Genomic DNA, 16,675 nt, shown 5'->3' with positions numbered 1-16,675 from the left:
AAAGTTTCAATGAACATAGTTGAGCAAATGTCTTTGTGGTAGGATGGAGTATATGCCCAAAAGCAATATAGCTAAGTCTAAGGGGATATCAGTTCCTAATTTCTGAAAAACTGCCATATTGCTTTCTATAGTGTTTGTACAAGTCTGGACTCTCAGCAATGGAGATTTCCCCTTATTTCACATCCTTGCCAGCGTGAGCTGTTTACATGTGTTACTAATCACAACCTTTCAAACAGGTATAGATGAGATTGATTTGCTTTGATTTTTACAAGAACCTATAGTTATGAAACCTTGGATATTTTAGAGTATGTAAAGTTTTAAACAGATTGAATATTTTAAAGAGACTGAGCATTTGAAGAACTTGGATTTTTTTAAAGGCTATGGGATTTTTAGGAGTTGGCATGGGGTACTATATTGCGATGTTGACACTAATATGAAATCTTAGGGATAAACCAGAAAGAAAAAGGCTGTGCTTTAATAATGTACTGGTGTGCCAAATTGGCAAAGGGTCAGTTTTCCTAGTTAAATGTTTTTTTTTTTTTTTTTTTTTTTTTTTTTTTGATTTGACATAAGCTATAGTCACCAGAAAAAAAAATTGAAGCTTTAATTAAGGGAAACAGGTCTATTGATAAATCTGTTTGACATTTTTTTCTGATTAATGATTAGCATGAGAGGGAATAGCCCAGCGTATATCGTGCTTTTCTGGTAGTGATGCTGGGTTATATAACAAACCATGTTGAGTAAGTCATAGGGAACATGTCAATAGCAGCATTCCTCCATGACCTCTACATCAGTTCCTGTCTCCAGGCTCCTGCTGTGATTTTTTGACTTGGCTCCCTGTGATGATTACAAAAGGCCAAATGAATTTTCCCCTTTCTAGGTTCTTTTTTATTCTAGTGTTTTTTTTTTTTTTCATAGTGATAGAAACATAATCAAGACAGAAATACTGTGTGATCATTCTATACCTAAAGAACAATGTATTTCCATGGCTAGATAGTGAGCACTGGTCTTATCTGACTTAACAATTGAAGAACCAGATGGTCACCCATGACAGGAAACTCAGCCTGACAAGGTAAGTTGGAGCTACTTTATGTCGATAAAATTAGAGTAGACCAAAACATTGAATTTTTAACTTCTTCTGAAGAATGTAGCTGGCAAACAATTTTTCCTGATTTTCTACTTTACTCTGAAGATTTAATTTCTTAGAAAGTCAATGGTTAGAATTATAAATCTTTGGATAAAATGAAATCCAGGTGATTCATTTTAGCTGAAGAAAGTTCTAGAACGTAAAACATGTTTTGATATGTTTTACCATATATACCAACCACAGAGGATACCTTTTAACTCTATCAAGAATATTTTTGTAAGCATAAAAATAAATAAAAATTAAAAAAAAATAAAGCTTCGGTGATCTTTCCAAGGGGATATTTGCAGTAATTAAAGGTGAATAGGTGGTTGGTTCCATCCAACCTCCTACTATAAAGTGATTCCTAGTTCCTTCTCTCATTAGTGAAGGCTGTGACAACTCTTCTGTATGACAGACACATTTTGATGTCCAAACCTTAGCAAAGATAAGGTTTTTATTATCACATCCTTGTTGTAAAATTGGAAGTTTAAAACCTAAGTATTACCCATCATAAGGTCACCATTTCAATCCAAGTATATAAAAGACACACTGCCAGAAAGGGTTCAAATCAGCTTTACTGAGGATGGGAGAATAGAGGTGAAGCCTGAGGCCCAATGATATTTCTTCCTTCCTATCCGAAGTGATGACGTCTGAGCTTCCCTGGGCTCACTCGTGAACTTCTTTTCCCCATCAGAGACTGAAACTGGAATGTGGAAAACACATCTTGGATGGATCCAATATATGCAGGTCCTGGTGACAATGGTTATGGCATAGGGACTGGAACTTCAAAAGCAGGTCCAAGACACACAGGTAAAGAGAGAATAAGCAGGGAGATAAGTAAGGAGAGACCTTTAGTAAGTATCTTCCCAAAGTAGAGCAAATTTCACCCAAAGACACTCAAGTCCCATCAGGTACAACCCTGGAAATGACTCCAGAGATGAAAGCACTTCTGAGCATTTGTTCTTTACTGGCAATGTTGTGGGAGAGCCTTCTTCTATTTGACTCAAGGATTAAAAGAGAAGTTTCATGGACAAGATGACAGAGTTAATTGACGGACAGGTCTGACTGACATAGGAAGGCTCTGTTCTACCTTGCAGAGTTTTGTTTCTATTTGTTTGTTGTAGTGTTAATTCCTGGCACTTTGAAATCATTTGCCTCGTTTTCTGCTTATTCTCTGCTTTTCTTAGTCTCATGATATCATTAATTCGAATGGCTTTCCTGGCTCTTTTCTTTTTAACTTGTGTAGACCAGGCTAGCCTCAAACTCAGGATCTACCTCTGCCTCTGACTTTCAACTGCTAAAATTAAAGTGTGTGCCACCATGACTGGGTTGGAATATGCTCATATAATTGCCAATGCTCACATTTTCGGTTGGGCACAACTCAGAAACTCCTAAGCTGTCTGAACTAGACAGATTAAATTGCCCACTTTGGAAATCAGGTACTGGTAGTGTTGGAACTTTATTAGAGGTATGTAATTATTATATATCTTAAAACTGAAGGCAATCAAACATTTTTACATAGGTGGAAATCCTATATTCTTTAAACTTAGTACCTTTTCTCCCTTTGCTCTGACGACGTTGGTAAGAACTCTTAACAGAGAACACAAGGGCCTTTCAGTCATGAATTAATGGCACAAAGCAATAGACTGGAAGATTTCTCCCCACACTTATCTTCTTTGCCTAAGCTGAATTTGCATGACATCTAATGACCCTTTCACTCTTTTCATTAGTGGACCCGACTGTGAATCCAATAAAATAAGATCTTAAGAAAACCAAGGAAAGAAAGGCATGTATTGGCCATCATGGAAATCAAGAAGATAGCTTTTGTTTCTTCTTCCCCTTCTACCTTTATCTGTCTTGTCCTGCCCCCCCCCACACACATTGAAAGATATACACACATAGCAGACACAGCATAAACACATAGAGAGACATACACACCCATATGTACATACACATATACACAGAGACATATTCAGACACACACATATGCCTATACACATGTACAATCCTACATGCATATATACATACATGCATACACATGCACACATATATATGCAGACGTACATAGATATACACAGACACATACTCATAAACCACACAGACAGATACACATATTACAGACACACAAACACATAAGCACTGCCATATATCCAAACACATACACTGAGACAGAGACACACAGAGATACATACATAAAAACACTAACGTAGATGCAAATATATAGGTGCAAGAATACACATACACACACACACACACACACACATACACACACACACATACACACACACACACATACACACATATACACACACATACACACATACATACACACACACACATACACACACACACACACACATACACACACACACACACACACACACACAGACATAGACATATAAACACATATTCACCGACACACAGTTTTGATTTTTTTTTTCACAGAATCACAGTGAATGTTGTGAAGGATCAGAACCATTTTACTGTAAAATCTGTGTACTGCCATTTAGAATCAGTGAAATGTGCTGCTGTAGAGGGAGGAGCAGGAGGGCCGGCAACACAGTCACTGCCGTACGAGGGGCCACTTGGCCACAGGGGTCCTCAGCGCTCTTCTTTGTTACCTTCTATCTGTCTGACCCATCATCTTTCACTTTAATTAGTGAACGAAATTCAAGTCACTTCACTTTGTTGTATTTCTTCTCCAAATTTCCTTTTTCACTAAGAGTCATATTAAAAAGTATTCCCTTGGACTCTGACCAATATTCTAATTATTAACAAACTCTTTCATAGTGATGACAGTGACAAGGAAACAGGAAAAGTAAGTCACTTCGAGGTAAGAAAAAGAGAATGTCTACACTGCTATAAAAATAACTTATCTTTGGTTACTAAACGACTGCTTTTCTAACATAATTAAAATAATTTTATTTGTTTTAAACTGGTATTAAGTATATTAAAGCACTTAAGAGTTTGGCATACAGCCTTATGACCAAGGACCACTTGAATCATGGCATCTACTGAAAAAGATAATTTTATTATTGAAGACAGCCCTTTTACCTATCAGGGAAGCCCAACATGTAGAAAAAAAAATATTGATCTTCCCACCTACTATTCCTTTAGGGGACAATAGTATTCATTAGTAAAACTGCTCAAATTCATTTTCTGGAAGAAGAAGGAGAGATCAATACCTGACTCCAAAAGGAGGAGAAGCAGGGGAAACACAAACAGAAGCAGTCCCAGGCCCACCACAAGGAGCCTGGAACAACGCTTGACCAGAGGGTTGACCCAGATACGGCCGGTCAGGATGGAATAGCTCCAGGACAGAGCTTGGCGAGCTTCCTTCACCTTCTCCTCTTCAGCCATCAAAAAAGCATTTTCGTCTGCTTCTAGTTCCTCGAATGAACCTGTGTCCTCTCTTTCTAACACAAACCTAGATGGACAGTCAAATAGTGTGTCTACTTCATCATCATCGTCTACTCCGGTAGGTAGCAAACCGGCGCTGGAGTTGTATGCTAGTTCGTAGACGGTTGAGGGGTCTTCTGTTACCTCATCTGCCTCTTTACTTGGATAATCTGAACCCCGAGATCCCTTCACTGGTGATCTGGCCACCAGGTGTTCAGAAGCATCCACTTTAGACAATGGGACACCTAGAAAGAAACATTACTTTGTAAATTTTAAACTTCAGATTGTCTTCTTCACAAAAATCTAGATGGATAAGCAAATGGAATTTAAGGAATATGTGGAACTTTTCTGTAGAAGGTTGATAGTATACAAAATCCTCTTAGTATCGGGCCTTAGTGGCCGTAATAGAGATGTAAGTTCTCAGTTTATGATAATCCTAAAATAAACAACAGTGATCAAAGATTGCAAGTACCTTTAGGTTTGTGATGGTTGTCTGCAAGGCCTCCAACTACGGCCAGCTTTTAAAAAATATATGAATATAATTCAACCATACATTTGTAGATTTCAATGCTATAGCAAAATAGAGTATTTTTAAAGAATACCGTAGTATTAATTTAACTTTAGAATCTCCTGTTCATGAATAAGCACATTATATTTCTGAGGCATATTTTATAGGCTTTATTCTAGACACACTTCTATTATTTCTGGTGGTTGTATCACAATTTTCTCCAAGTTAAAACATTACACCTTGGAGAGAAGCTTATTTAAGCTCATCTTGGTCTAAAGGGATGCTCCATAAGAATCAGTAACTATGACAACAGATGCTGGCGAGGATGTGGAGAAAGAGGACCACTCCTCCACTGTTGGTGGGACTGTAAGCTGGTACAACCACTCTGGAAATCATTCTGGCAGTTCCACAGAAAATTTGACATAGTACTACCTGAAGACCCAGTTATTCCACTTCTGGGCACATACCCCAAAGATGCTCCAACGTACAACAAAGACATATGTACCACAATGTTCATAGCAGCCCTATTTACAATAGCCAGAAGCTGGAAAGAACACAGATGTTCTTCAGTAGAGGAATGAATACAGAAAGTGTGGTACATTTACACAGTGGAGTACTACTCAGCTATTAGAAACAATGACTTTACACAATTCCTAGGCAAATGGAACTAGAGACTATTATCCTGACTGAGGTAACCCAGCCACAAAAGAACACACATGATATGCAGTCACTGATAATTGTACACTAGCCCTAGAAAGCTCTGAATACTCAAGAAACAACTCTCCGACCATATGAAGCTCAAAAAGAAGGAAGGCCAAAATGTAGAAACCTGAGTCCTTCCTAGAAAAAAAAAAAGAAAGAAAGAAAGAAAAAGGAATAAAAAATTGTGTATTTATCAGATTTTGTGAGCTATAATATTTTATTAAATAAACAAACAAACAAATAATCAGTAACTAAATAACTCAAAACCTTCAGAAAGTGCCTGAAATTGACCAGGTATGTGAAACCTCTCCTCCCCGAAGATTACAAGACAGTAAAGACTGTTCAAAGTTGCTCCAAGACAAGTTTAGTTGCTTAGAAATGTCTTAGGCCAACTAAGTTTACTGGAGGAGAAGGACTAGTTACGCTGTCTTGAAAGGCTCAGACTACCTACTCTAACTCAAAGAGATATTCTCTAACATGTCAAGCTGCCTACAAGCCAGGCCGTGGGCTCTTGTATTTCCAGATTTTGTGAGGATTCATTAATATTAAGATAGGATATTAATGATGCAGTTAGCTAACTTTGAGGTATTTCTGTTCTTACAAGTAACCCCTTACCAATAATCCTATAAGTAAAACCACTAAATTTATTGACTAACCAAGTTGGACTCTGTGGGCATCCTTACATCAGTTTTTCTTGGGTCTCTAACTGTGATGGGCGCCATACACAATGATTGAATACAAGTTGACTTATGATACACAAGCCCAAAGTCTGAAAGGCCTAACACCAAAAAGCCTTTGAGCGTATAAATGTTCAGTCCGAAGATGGTTTTGAATTTTAGAGGATCTTAGGTTTCCAATTTAGAGAGAGTCGGTCAGTAAAGTCTAAGAAAATATTCCAAAGTCCGGGGAAACCCTCTGCCATATGAAATTCTTGTATTCCAACAAATTTTTAGGAAAGCATATTTAATCTGTAATTGTAGCCATACTGTGTGCACAAAGTCATGTTTTGTTTTGTTACACTTTACATTTAATTTTAAACAGTTTCATGTTCAAAGTTCTGTTTGTTCTCAGTTGAGTTGTAAAACGTTTTCCAGAATCTACTTTTAGATTTCTTATAAACACATAAAGTTTACTTACTGTGTTTCAGTGCACTTTCTGTAGGTGTATGTGCAGGAAGCAAACTGCTTCATGAAATGATATGTAATTTATTTTTTATTGTGAACTTTATTTTAAAAAACAAAGACAAATGTACAAATTTTAAGCATTTTTGCATAAAAGTATATGAATACATTTTTGTCAGTGCTTGGTTTTTTTTTTTTTTTAAAGGTTTGATAGTGTGCATTAAGATCTCTCTGCTCCCCAGCTACTCGGAACACCTTTTTAGTTTATTTTTTATTGGAAGAGATGAATGTTTTTCTCCACTAAATTGCCAAAAAAAAAAAAAAAAAAAGGCAGATGGGGGCAAACAAGAATCAGAAAGTATTTCACAATTAAGAAGTACAGGGTTGAGCATCCTTTTATCTTTCAAGCACCAATAAATATTTTTGGGTAGATCTGACTGAAGAGGACCTCTCAGTTTTAAAGAAAAAGACAACTAGAAATAATCTGTGAAAAAATACACATGAGTAATATTATGCAGACCGAGAAGGAACCCACACGCACCAACAAGAAGTGACCATAAATTTGAAAAAGACCGAGGGGTAGGTAGAGGATTTGAAGAGACGAAATAGAAAATGGATATGTTTTAATTATATTATAATCTCAAAAATTAAAATCCTGATGCTAGAGAACACTAGGCCTCAGGCAACATGTTCAGCATTATAAATTATCAGGGAATTACAAATTAAAGCTACAATATTATAGAACCCAAGGTTACAAGGATGATAACATTTCTTAAAAGGAAACACTTAACTGTTGGTGATAATATGAAGAAATTAGAACTTTGTAAATTGCAAGAAGGAATGTAATATGATCAGTCACTAGGAAAAACAATTTGATGATTTCTCAGAGTTAAATCTAGAATTACTATTCATCTGACGCAATAATTCCACTCATAAATACATTCTTAAAATAAACAAAAACTGAAGTAAATACTCTAAAAATTTCTTACAAAGGATCATAGAAATGCAGATTAAACTTTAGAAAGTGAAAGTGTCCTAAATGATTTTCAGTGGATGCCTGTATGAAGAAAATGTGCTTTATACATTCCAAAAATATTATCAGACATAAACAAAGAGTAAAGTACTGGTCAACAGCACAGCACAGAAGAACATAAGAACTATATGCTAAGTGAAAGAAGCCAGGTACAAAAGGTCACCCAGTGCATGTTTTTATTGAAATAGTAAATACATGAAAATCCGCAGAAACAGAAGACATTAAGGTGGGGGAGTCTTCTCTGTGGGAGAAGAGAAATAAACAGTAACAGTCACTGCTTAAGAGATGCAAGATTTTCTTATAGAAGATAAAAATGTTATGGCACTATATAAACGTATTAGTTACCTGTCACTCGGTATGTCTTAAACATCAGCGGATTGTTCATTAAAATACTTCTTATTTTATTAAGTAAATTGCATCTCAGTGGAGAAAGAAGGATATAGTTATAAATTTTCTCTATGAAAACTGAAGACACAGATCAAAATGTTATGGCTTTTAGGAATTTTTAGTTTCTATTAATGAGAGGACTTCTCTCAAAAGGAGTTCCTCTGGACTCTTCTGCTTGGAAACTCATGAATTTCTGTATGTGAATGTTTCACTGTTCTGCAAAGATCGTCCCTTCTTGGCTTTGTTTTCATTCGTGTGGTCAAGAAGATTGTGAGCGCTCCTTTGTTTTTGTTGCTTCTGAAACTGTCTTCATATCCTCCTTAGGTAGTCTACTTTGCATACACTCTACTTCCTGTGTCCCTCTACCGTAGTCGAGCTAAGGGATAGTTTGACATTGCAGGCAGCATCGTGTTCTGATGACAATGTTTTGATACTCCAGCCGCTCAAAGACCTTTCATCTCCTCATTGACACATGGTGGCTGTGGCTGGCTTCTGTATATCTATCTGCCTTCAGAATGTATTCAAAACTCTCTATCAAGGACAATGTCTTAGTCTCTTCATTTGAGCTCCACAGCTCAGAGATGATGTCCTACATTAACATAGATTCTAGCAATGGTATTCTATACCCTTGTATCGGCCTTTGCCCACTTGAGGGCTGCTGCCAACAGAGAAACTGCTCCGACTCTTTGTACACATAAGGTAGAGCAGGCCACTAAGAATAGTCCTTTATGATGTGTCTTCTGCAGAGGAAATGATAATTCTTTACAACTGTGTCTTGGATCCTACAGAATGTACTATTCATTGTACCCTCAACTTGTCTAATCTTGGTCACTTATAATCTGTCCACACAGCCTGAATGAACTGCATGTTTAACAAGGAGCTTTGATGCCTAGAAGATACTAATAGCTTTGAAATCTAAGTTTTACAAAAGATCACTGCCGTCCACTAAAGATAATGTTGTGGTTTTGTTAGGCATATAGCCTATGACTCATAAAAGTTAAAAAATTATCTAGATTTCTGGTGTTTGGATTTACCCAAGTAGTTCAGGCCAGTGATCTAACAAACAGAACTATTCCCTTGCCTTTCTCCAAAGAAGAGTTTAATTAGGGATTGTTCCCTAACCTCTCAGATTCCAAAGTCCCAATGTATTTTCCATTCTTTCCTGTTATACTTTTATTCACTAAAACCACAGCTTCATTATTCATAGAAGGACCACACAGCATTTGCTTGGAGCCTCTTGTTTTACATCAGAATTGAAGTGTTCCTTCCTCACAACCAGTTTCACAACTGCTTTGTCTGATACCATGGCACTTATTTTTGTGTCATAGAAAACAAAGGAACCAAAGCAATAAGTAATTTCCTGTTCATAGTACAGATTAAGTCTGAAATGAAGTACACTTTAGAAGCTTACTGTACAGTGCATGTGATATTAGGCACATACATGTTTTCTATCCATAACAAACAGCAATGTAGCTCAATCTTTCAAAGGAAATTCACGATGCATGGCATTAATTTTAAAATTCTTTTGAATGTCATTGACTTTCTCGATGAAGATGTTCACTTTCATTTGGACATTTCAGAATATCTCATGCCAGATATGCCTCTGAGCATCCTTGAAATGAAGCTTGTTTATTCTAAGTTAAACCCATGAAAAATTATCCTTGTCATTTCAAACAGCATAAGAATGGAAACTTAGGCAAATACCCTTCTCCTCCCCACCCCACAGTAATCCTAAAGCCTTCCTGGTTTTGTTCCCACTGTTTCTTAGGAAGGTGGAGGTCTACCAATAACTCATCATTTTTCTTGCTTCCTGCCTAGTTCAAGAAAGCTTCATCCGATAGAATGAGCTCTGTGCTCACTACCTACTAACTTCATGGCTTCACCTATGTTCTCGCTGACTCTTTTAATAACTATAATAACATTGTTTGTGACCAGTATCTAGAACTCACGAGGAGAATTCATGTCGTTCTTTTCCCTACATGTCTCAATGATTTTGTTGTGTACATTACCTCCTGAAATGGCTGTTATCAAAGTCTGCAATGACTACCACATGGCTAAAGCCAATGAGTATGTGTGTTCACGTGTGTGCCTGTGTCTGTGTGTGTTTCTGTGTATGTGTTTCCCTGTGTGTATCCATCCGTCCTCATCACTTGGCCTCTCGGAGCCCACAGGTTATCTCATTCCAGCCATTGGCTCCAGCTGTAGTGCTCAGCTTACTCAGTCTCTGCTCTCTGCTCTGTTAGGACCAATGTCTAGATCTCCTGCAGTCCTTTTCCCTTTGTTTCTCAAATATACTTTTAGGAATCGTGAAGAAATACCTGTTCCTAAATTGTTTTCATCACTAGTCATTATGACCAAAAACCAAACAATGTTGATTTACAATGATAATCTTATGACTATGTGAATTATAATTTCTCTACATTAAAATAAACATTCTCTATATTATTTATTCCGCTTTGAAAAGATTCATATTAATATGTACTAATATACAAATTTCTTTGGAATAGATAGAACAATTCTGTCCATAAAAATGCTTTATATGGCATTTTTAACATTTCTAAACTTATTGCTGAGAGCATTAATGTACAAGAAAATATTCTACACATTTGTGCTTTTAAGAATAAGATAAATATAAGTCTTATATATATAAACCATACAGGAGAGAAAGGTACAAAAGGATTGTGAATTGACAGCCACCTTTGTAAGACACAGTGAGTTACAGGCTAGGCTAGGGATACAAGTGTTTCTCAACCCAAACAACAGTATATTTAAAACAAGAACACATCACTCATTACTCATATCATAATAAAATACAGTGAATCTCAGACAAAGAGTCAGTTTTCTAAATATTACTCAGCTACGACTAATTCCAGCTGTTTTCCAGAATAAGTTTTGGTGTGACCAGTTGACAAAAAAGCACACACAAGAAAATAATCATATATGATTTCAGCAGCATTGTGGCTGATGACCTGACTTCAGGTGCATATGCTACTACAGCCCCATGGCTGTAGTTCTGACATTACATTTTTATTTCAATTTCTCAGACCACAAAATACCGTAAAACATGATAACTATGGGTAAGAGAAATGGACATAGCGTCAGCCTGACTGAAGTTATTTTACTGGTCATTTGCATCCAATTTTAAATTTACTCATGTGCTTGTCTTTTTTTTTCCTGTGTGTGAGCCCTCAGAGACCAGAAGAGGGCCTGATATTTTAATAAAATTCTTCTTGGAATATAAAAAAAAAGGGGGGGAGCTCTGCCTCATTCTCAAAAGCAGACCTGAGATCAGAAACTCCCATAATGAGAGGCAGAGAAGTATTGTGATTACGCCTAATTAGCATCATCTCTCGCTACTGAACAATCTGAAAGGATACACAACAGCCTTCCTCTTGTATCTGTTGAATACAGAAAGTGTCTCTATTATTTTATTGCACAATAGAACCTGGCTTCCCATTCCCCTTCTCACTCACAGGTTTATACTCCTGAGTAGCCTTCTCTATTTCTCTCCTTCCCATTTTCTCCCTCCTGCTTCAACCTTTAGAAAAGAAACTGTATGCGACATTATCCTCAGCGTCTCCCTGGATCGCCAATGGTAAGCATGTAGCTGCAAGCAGTCACACTTAACTAGGCATAGAATGATAACCCCCGGGGGAAAAGCACGTACCAGCATTTCGAGGTATGACCTTGGAGCCATGTTTCAGCAGACGGACAAACACATTGCTGCTGCAGTGGTTCATCATGTGTAAGTGGAGGCTTCGCTGAGTCCTGATCTTGACCAAGCATTTTGCCATATTTAATGATGTGATCTTCCTAAGGGTCTCTTGTCAGTAGGGACCCTGCACATATGCAACCAGCAACAACAGCTCTGACCTTTCGCTCACTGTCCATTCTGTTTCAAAGGACCAAGGCAGGACACACTGTGAATGAATCAAATGTCAGCTTCTTAATGTAGCCAACAAAAATAACTCATGATGGATAGACATTGGGCAAGGACAAGGGAGGGAATACTATTTATAAATTCTCACCCGTCCTCTGATGAACAATAAAATTTTACACATAGTCCTCACATAGTTTTTTTTTTTTTTTTTTTTCTAGATCAGTGATCTCTGACAAATGTTAAAAGCCCCAGTATAAAAAGAAAATTTCCAAATTCTACAATGGAGAAAGCAGCTTACTTTTATTTAGTTTTAGACATGTTTGACGGGTCTCTATTATGTTCTAGAGCAGATTTGCCCAATTGAAAGAATGCAAAATTTAAAAAAAATTAAATCATTTTAAATGGAAAAAAAAATTAAGCAGTAAATCACAATCACAATTATTTTTAATAAGGCCTCTTATGTGAAAATGGAATACATGGTTCTGATAATATTGCTTAAACATGAAATGATTTGTTACCAGCTTATATTTTTCACTGATAATGATGTGTATTGCACATGTATAAAAAGTTTAAATTCGGACAAGCAACACTGCTGGTGCTACTTGGCAACCTCATGGGGCGGAGCATGTTAGACTGGAATCCTCTCACCAAAGTGATTTGCATTTTTCTTCTCCATCCCTATCACGATGCCAACCCTTCGTTTAGTTTACAAGCAAAGCATATGGAGAAAATTGAACTGGGCAAATTCATAGAATTAATAAATGGTAATCCACGCTGAAGCTTGGGATTCAAATAATAACAGTTGACTAAAATATAAATGCCCGTGTTGACAGCTGCCGCTGCTTGAATTGCAAGCTGTAATGCGTTTTAAATGCAGGAGTCAAGTGTCACATTCTCTGTACTCTTAGAATCCTCTGCACTTGTGCATCTGACAGAAACATGCTTGAATTCTAGCATGCCCACTAAGGGTACACATATTCTTGGTCTTTAGTACATGCTATACAACTGAAATTTTTAACTCAATAATAATAACACATAAAACATTTTCGTTTATGTTTTTGCTGGTATTTTTCTTTCCCACTGATTTCAGAAGAAAATTCTGTGCATTTTGTCATCTTGCACTCATACAATTTTTGACTTATAGTAGCTATGTTACTGACAAAGATTTTAAAATGACAGTGGATTTTCCTTGTCTTAGGAGACAGAGGGTCATTTGAAACCATCAACTGTAATTGTTTTATTTCTTTATGAGACAAAAGTTAACAGCATTTGCAGAGCAGAGTTTAGCAAAATGTATGGAGTTTTACAAGTCTGTCATCCCTTAATGCTAAAATCCACTTTTAGAAATTTATTCTGAGTGAATATGCAGAAATGTTGACAAAACATGTTCATCAAGGTGTCATTTATTACATCAATAAAACATCAATCTAAATTTCCAGTGAGAATATTACTCAGCGTATGTAATAATTCATAGACATTGAAATTTATGTCTATATGAACTTAATTTTGTGAGAAAATACCTGAAATATATAATAAAATGAAGAAAACTATGTTTACATGAGACCATAACTAAGCAAGTGAAAGATCTGTATGACAAGAACTTTGAATCTCTGAAGAAGAAACTTGAAGAAGATCTCAGAAGATGGAATTGTCTCTCATGCTCATGGGTTGGTAGGTCATTGTCAACATTATAACAATGGCCATATTGCCAAAAAATAATATACAGATTCAATGTAATCCCCATCAAAATTCCAATTCAATACTATATAGAGTTAGAAAGAGTGATTTGCACATTGATCATTCATCCAGAATAACAAAAAAAAAAAAAAAAAAACTAATAGCAAAATCATTTCTCAACAATAAGAGACCTTCCAGGGAAATCACTGTCCCTGACTTCAAGCTACATTACAAAGCAATTGTGATAAAAACTGCATGGTATTGGTAGAGAGATAGGCAGGTAAATCAATGGAACAGGATTGAAGACCCAGAAATGAACCCACAAAAATTATGGTCACTTGATCTTTGACAAAGGAGCTAAAAACATTCAGTGGAAAAAGAACAGCCTCTTCAACAAATGGTGTTGTTTCAACTGACAGTCAGCATACAGATGAATGCAAATCGATCCTTTCTTATCTCCTTGTACAAATCTCAAGGGCAAGTGGATCAAAGATCTCCACACAAAACCAGGTACACTGAAACTATTAGAAGAGAAAGTGGGAAAAAGCTTAGAACATAGGCACAGGGAAATTTTTCCTCAACAGAACACCAATGGCTTATGCTCTAAGATCAAGAGTCGACAAATAGGACCTCATGAAATTGCAAAGCTTCTGTAAGGCTAAGGACACTGTTAAGAAGACGAAAAGGCAGCCAACAGATTGGGAAAGAATCTTTACCAATCCTACATCTGATAGAGGGCTAATATCCAATATATACAAAAAACTCAAGACATTAGACTTCAGAGAATCAAACAATACTATTTTTAAAATAGAATACAGAGCTAAACAAAAAAATTCTCAGCTGAGGAATAACAAATGACCAAGAAGCACATAAATGTTCAACATCCTTAGTCATCGAGGAAATGCAAACTAAAACAACCCTGAGATTCCACCTCATACCAGTCAGAATGGCTAAGATCAAAAACTCCAATGACAGCAGATGCTGGCAAGGACGTAGAGAAAGAGGAACACTCCTCCATTGTTGGTGGGGTTGTACACTGGTACAACCACTCTGGAAATGAGTCTGGTGGTTCCTCAGAAAATTGGACATAGTCCTACCTGAATACCCAGCTATTCCACTCCTAGGCATTTACCCCAAAGATGATCCAACATATAACAAGGACACATGCTCTACCATGTTCTTAGCAGCTTTATTTATAATAGCCAGAAGCTGTAAAGAACCGGGATGTCCATCAACAGATAAGTGCATACAGAAAGTGTGGTACATTTATACAATGGAGTACTTACTACTCAGCTACTAGAAATAATGACTTTATGAAATTCCTAGACAAATGCATGGAACTAGAGACTATCATCCTGAGTGAAATAACCCAGTCACCAAATAAGCTGATACTAACCCGTAATGCTTGAATACCCAAGAAAAAAATTCACAGACCTTATGAAGATCAAAAACAAGGAAGGCCAAAAGGTGAATGCCTTCAGTGCTTCTTAGAAGGGAGAACAAAACAATCACAGGAGGAAGTACAAGGTCAAATAGAGGAACAGGGATCGAAGAAAAGATCATTCACAGGCTGTCTCACCTGGGGATTCACCCCATATGCAGCCACCAAACCCAAGCACTATTGCTGATGCCAAGAAGTACTTACTGGCAGGAACCCGATAGAGATGTCTCCTCAAGGGCTCTGTCAGAGTCATACAGATACATTTGATCATGATTGCAGCTAACCATCCTATTGAACATGGGAACCCCAATGAAGGTGCTAAAGAAAGGACTGAAGGAGCTGAAAGGGGTTGTAACGTCATGGGAAGAACAACATTATCAACCAATAAACCCGCCACAACTCCCATGGACTAAAACACCAACCATTGAGCACACATTGAGAGTCCTATGACTCCAGTTGCATATGTAGCAGAAGATAGCAGTGTCTGGCAGCAATGTGAGAAGAGGACTTTGGTCCAGGGAGCGTACGTTTTTCCATTGTAGGGGAATGTGAAGGCACTGGGGTGGAGAGGGTGATTGGGAGCCAGTGCACCTTCGTGGAGACAAGAGGAGGAGGACTGGTGATGGGAGTAGGGTGGGGAAGAGGATGACTTTTCAAACGTACATACAGAGAGTACCTAATAAATAAAAAAAGAAAAAAGAAAAGTATGTTTACATAAGCAGAAAAAATAAAGCATGTAATCGTATAGTCCGGCATAAAATAAGAGTCAAGCTTCAAACCTGAAAAAGAAGGCCACAGCGTACTTTAGTGGGTAGCAGAGGTGGTCACTGCTGCAAACATTGCAGAGATCCTACCTCACGGCAGAAGTTGGTAGTGCCAGCCACTGCACAATATGCCCATTGCGTGAGACTGCTTTCAAATTTGAGCCTTGAATCAAAATCTTTTCAATTTCAAACCCAAAATTGTAATACTGTAAATTCATAAGTTTTCTATCATTTTCAACTCCCCTTTAGATATAATTTCAAGTAAAATCCCCACATACAAAATAGACATAACAAAAATGTAGGTCATAGAATGTTTTTCTTAGTTTATCACCAATGGTTTTTATAGATATATTTTTTAAAGTATGTGCCATAAATGATTTTCATTTACAATGATTTTATAATAAAATTTTATTTTAAAGTAAAGTGTGTAATTAAAAATTATAGCAAATATTTTTTAAATTAACAATCAAGTTCGAAATCAAATTTTGTATGTATTTCTGTTTTTTAGTAAAAGGAAGAATTTCAAAGGATTAGTAAGGATTCATTTGAACAGCTCGATCTCAGTAATAAGAAATTATCCCTTTGACCACTTTTGGGAAGAACTGATGAACTAAAAACTGCCTCCGTACATATTTTA

The 16,675-nt window shown here is 36.8% G+C and overlaps 1 protein-coding gene across 1 annotated transcript; it reads right to left on the bottom strand.

Moving 5' to 3' along the window:
- Positions 1 to 1,683: 1,683 nt before the first annotated feature.
- Positions 1,684 to 12,187, bottom strand: LOC308438756 (FERM domain-containing protein 3-like). The gene is made up of 3 exons (XM_080940232.1): positions 11,944 to 12,187; positions 4,312 to 4,770; positions 1,684 to 1,909 (listed from the first exon to the last, which is right to left on the bottom strand). The coding sequence occupies exons 1-3, from the start codon at positions 12,068 to 12,070 to the stop codon at positions 1,890 to 1,892; spliced, it is 606 nt and encodes a 201-aa protein (XP_080796358.1). The 5' UTR covers positions 12,071 to 12,187; the 3' UTR covers positions 1,684 to 1,889.
- Positions 12,188 to 16,675: the final 4,488 nt, after the last annotated feature.

The sequence above is a fragment of the Micromys minutus genome (assembly GCF_963924665.1).
Source record: "Micromys minutus genome assembly, chromosome: 28".
Lineage (NCBI taxonomy): Eukaryota > Metazoa > Chordata > Mammalia > Rodentia > Muridae > Micromys > Micromys minutus.
Note: the sequence above shows the minus strand (reverse complement) of the source record. Positions and strands in the feature narration are given on the sequence as shown.

Excerpts from the sequence above, each read along its gene's own strand:
- LOC308438756 (XM_080940232.1), bottom strand. The coding sequence starts at position 12,070 with ATGGCAAAATGCTTGGTCAAGATCAGGACTCAGCGAAGCCTCCACTTA. Across the intron at positions 4,771-11,943 it reads GGTCATACCTCGAAATGCTG|GTGTCCCATTGTCTAAAGTG; the intron begins GTACGTGCTTTT and ends GTTTCTTTCTAG. Across the intron at positions 1,910-4,311 it reads TCTCCTCCTTTTGGAGTCAG|TTCCAGTCCCTATGCCATAA; the intron begins GTATTGATCTCT and ends CTGCTTTTGAAG.